Source organism: Engystomops pustulosus, chromosome 2, assembly GCF_040894005.1.
Source record: "Engystomops pustulosus chromosome 2, aEngPut4.maternal, whole genome shotgun sequence".
Lineage (NCBI taxonomy): Eukaryota > Metazoa > Chordata > Amphibia > Anura > Leptodactylidae > Engystomops > Engystomops pustulosus.
In genome coordinates, this window is record NC_092412.1 from 3,862,009 (window position 1) to 3,864,559 (window position 2,551).

Sequence of the window (2,551 nt, forward strand, 5' to 3'; positions counted from 1 at the left end):
GGGACTAAACGGCGAAATAGAGATATTCACTTTCTAGAGACCTTCCTCTGATGGATCCACTCAGCAGTAGCTGTGAAAAGTTTAAAGATTAGGCCAAGTAGCTATATGAGGACACCTCTGAACGAGTGTAATGCTCCCTGACGAAAGAGACCGATCTAGTCTCTGAAACGCGTAGGAAATTTGTTCCTTGTTTCTCTCCGTAGCTCCAGTGGTGACGTCACCGAAGCAGACACCGACAAACTCCAAGCAGCGTCCACACACATCCGACCGCAGTCACCGGCCGGGGCTGCTCCGGATCCGTGGAAGAAAAGAGTGCATCTACCCCTTACCTCCTCTCCAGGTTGCTGGATGGAAATAGAATACCGTCATTGGAAAAGATAATAAACCATCGCACCTTATACAATTCTAAATATTGGTGGAGCGCGATATACAAAATTTATATTTGACTTGTCTTTACTTTCTCAATACCACGAATCTCCTTACAATGGGCCGCTTTACTTACTTATCCCTCACTGTTTAGTTAATGTTCTGCATCTCGTTGTGTTTGTTGCCAGGACCATCCCCTTTGACTTGTATTTGTCGTGAAGCCTAATATCCTAAACATATAATCAAGGTTAGAGGCAGTGAGGACTTCTACACTATGTTCTCCTAGATTGGATGTTATGAAGATTCTTCTTCATGGTAAGTGGCCAGTAACAAGGTGGTCAGCATGGCCAGCATCCTTAATATTACATATGTCATGAGGGCATGTTCATAATGACATTGCAGATAAATTGTCCATATAGATTGATCATTGTGGATGTACATAGTGATATTTGTCATGATCTGTGTTTTAGGACCATGCCTGGCCGCGTCCACCATGCTTCTCATGAATAACTCCCATCCCTTCTTCTTCATCTTACTTGGGATCCCAGGTCTAGAAGACGTCCAGTGTTGGCTTTCCATCCCCTTCTGTTGTATGTACCTCCTTGCCGTCTTCGGAAATATCATCATCCTACTGATCATCAGATCTGAGAAGAGTCTCCATGAGCCCATGTTCTTCTTTCTGTCCATGTTGTCCATGACTGATATCATTCTGTCATCTTCAACCCTTCCTAAAATGTTGGGCATCTTCTGGTTGAATCTGCGGGAGATCAGGTTTGAGGCTTGTTTGACCCAAATGTTCATCATCCACTCCTTCACTGCCATGGAGTCTGGGTTTTTTGTGGCTATGGCATATGACCGCTTTGTGGCTATTTGTAACCCCCTGAGGCACTCAGTTATCTTAAGTAATAACACTGTTCTCCTCGTTGGGATCTCTGTGGTGTTTCGTGGTCTGGTATTTTTCTTACCACATCCATTTATTGTAAAAAGCTTGACTTTCTGCCAGTCCAATGTCATCGCTCACACATACTGCGAGTTCATGGCTCTTATAAAGTTGACATGTGGAGACTCATCCACTACCAAGTCCTATAGTTTGACCGTGGCCTCTCTGATGGGTGCTTTTGATTTACTTTGGATCATTACCTCTTACACCTTGATCCTCCGCACTGTCCTCAGTCTCCCCACCAAGCAGGCAGGTCGGAAGGCCCTCAGCACTTGCACTTCACATATCTTAGTCATCTTGGTTTTTTATACCACGGCCACATTCACATTTGTCACCCATCGTTTTGGCCACAACATTCAGCCACAGATCCACATCAGTGTTGCCAATATTTACCTTTTGGTTCCACCAATGATGAACCCAATCATTTATGGGGTCAGGACTAAGAGGATCCGGCAGAGGATTGTTGGGTCTTTTACTCTGCAGCCCAAGAATAGAAAGTGAAGTCCACCTCTCCTTACGTGATGTAGAGTTTCCCCTAAGTTCATCCATCTATTGTCCGTCCATCAGTCATGGGGCACAGATCATGGTGGATCTAATGGATCAGTTGTCACAAGCTTCTTCAATGAACGCAATGGAGGAGTGGATCGGGGAAACCAATGGAAGCTGTCTAATCCCGAATACCTACCTGGATCCTTATCACAGCCATTGAATAAAGTTATGGGCAACATTGACTAGGGTTTCGTGGACCTACCAGATAACCCTTAGGAAAGAGACCCTAGTAGCCCCAAAATGTGTTTCTTTCTATAAGACCTCTGGGTCCCATTATTATGTTACCAGCGGGACTCACCGGAGGATCCTCTGGTTTTCTGGTGATGAGTCCAACCAAGGTTGTGGAGACAGCAGCTCACATTTATGGGATTTTTCTTTGGGGATTTGAAGCCCTGCCAGATTCAATGTGAGGTCTCTCTCTGCCACCAGAATGTTTGGACGTGTGGTAAAGGGGTATTTCCAACAATCAAGTTAGGTCCTATCCACGGGCACTCAGCAATCTCCATCAGCTCCATCGAGATGCGAAGAGCAGCGTTGCCCCATTCATCTCCAGGGGCTACGAGGGGTCCAACGACAATACCTTGTCAGACCCCCCCCCTTTCCCTTCTTGTGATTTGTGGCTGGAAACTCGAGATTAGCATGTTAGGCCCTATTGAGTAACTTGGTTAGTGGGAAAACCCCTGGTGACATGTGACC

At 45.7% G+C, this 2,551-nt stretch overlaps 1 protein-coding gene across 1 annotated transcript; it reads left to right on the forward strand.

Annotated features, from left to right (window-relative positions):
• Window positions 1–859: 859 nt before the first annotated feature.
• LOC140116355 (olfactory receptor 52E2-like) lies at window positions 860–1,807 on the forward strand. The gene has a single exon (XM_072132882.1). The coding sequence runs from the start codon at window positions 860–862 to the stop codon at window positions 1,805–1,807; it is 948 nt and encodes a 315-aa protein (XP_071988983.1).
• The last annotated feature ends 744 nt before the right edge of the window (window positions 1,808–2,551 follow it).

Excerpts from the sequence above, each read along its gene's own strand:
- LOC140116355 (XM_072132882.1), top strand. The coding sequence starts at position 860 with ATGCTTCTCATGAATAACTCCCATCCCTTCTTCTTCATCTTACTTGGG.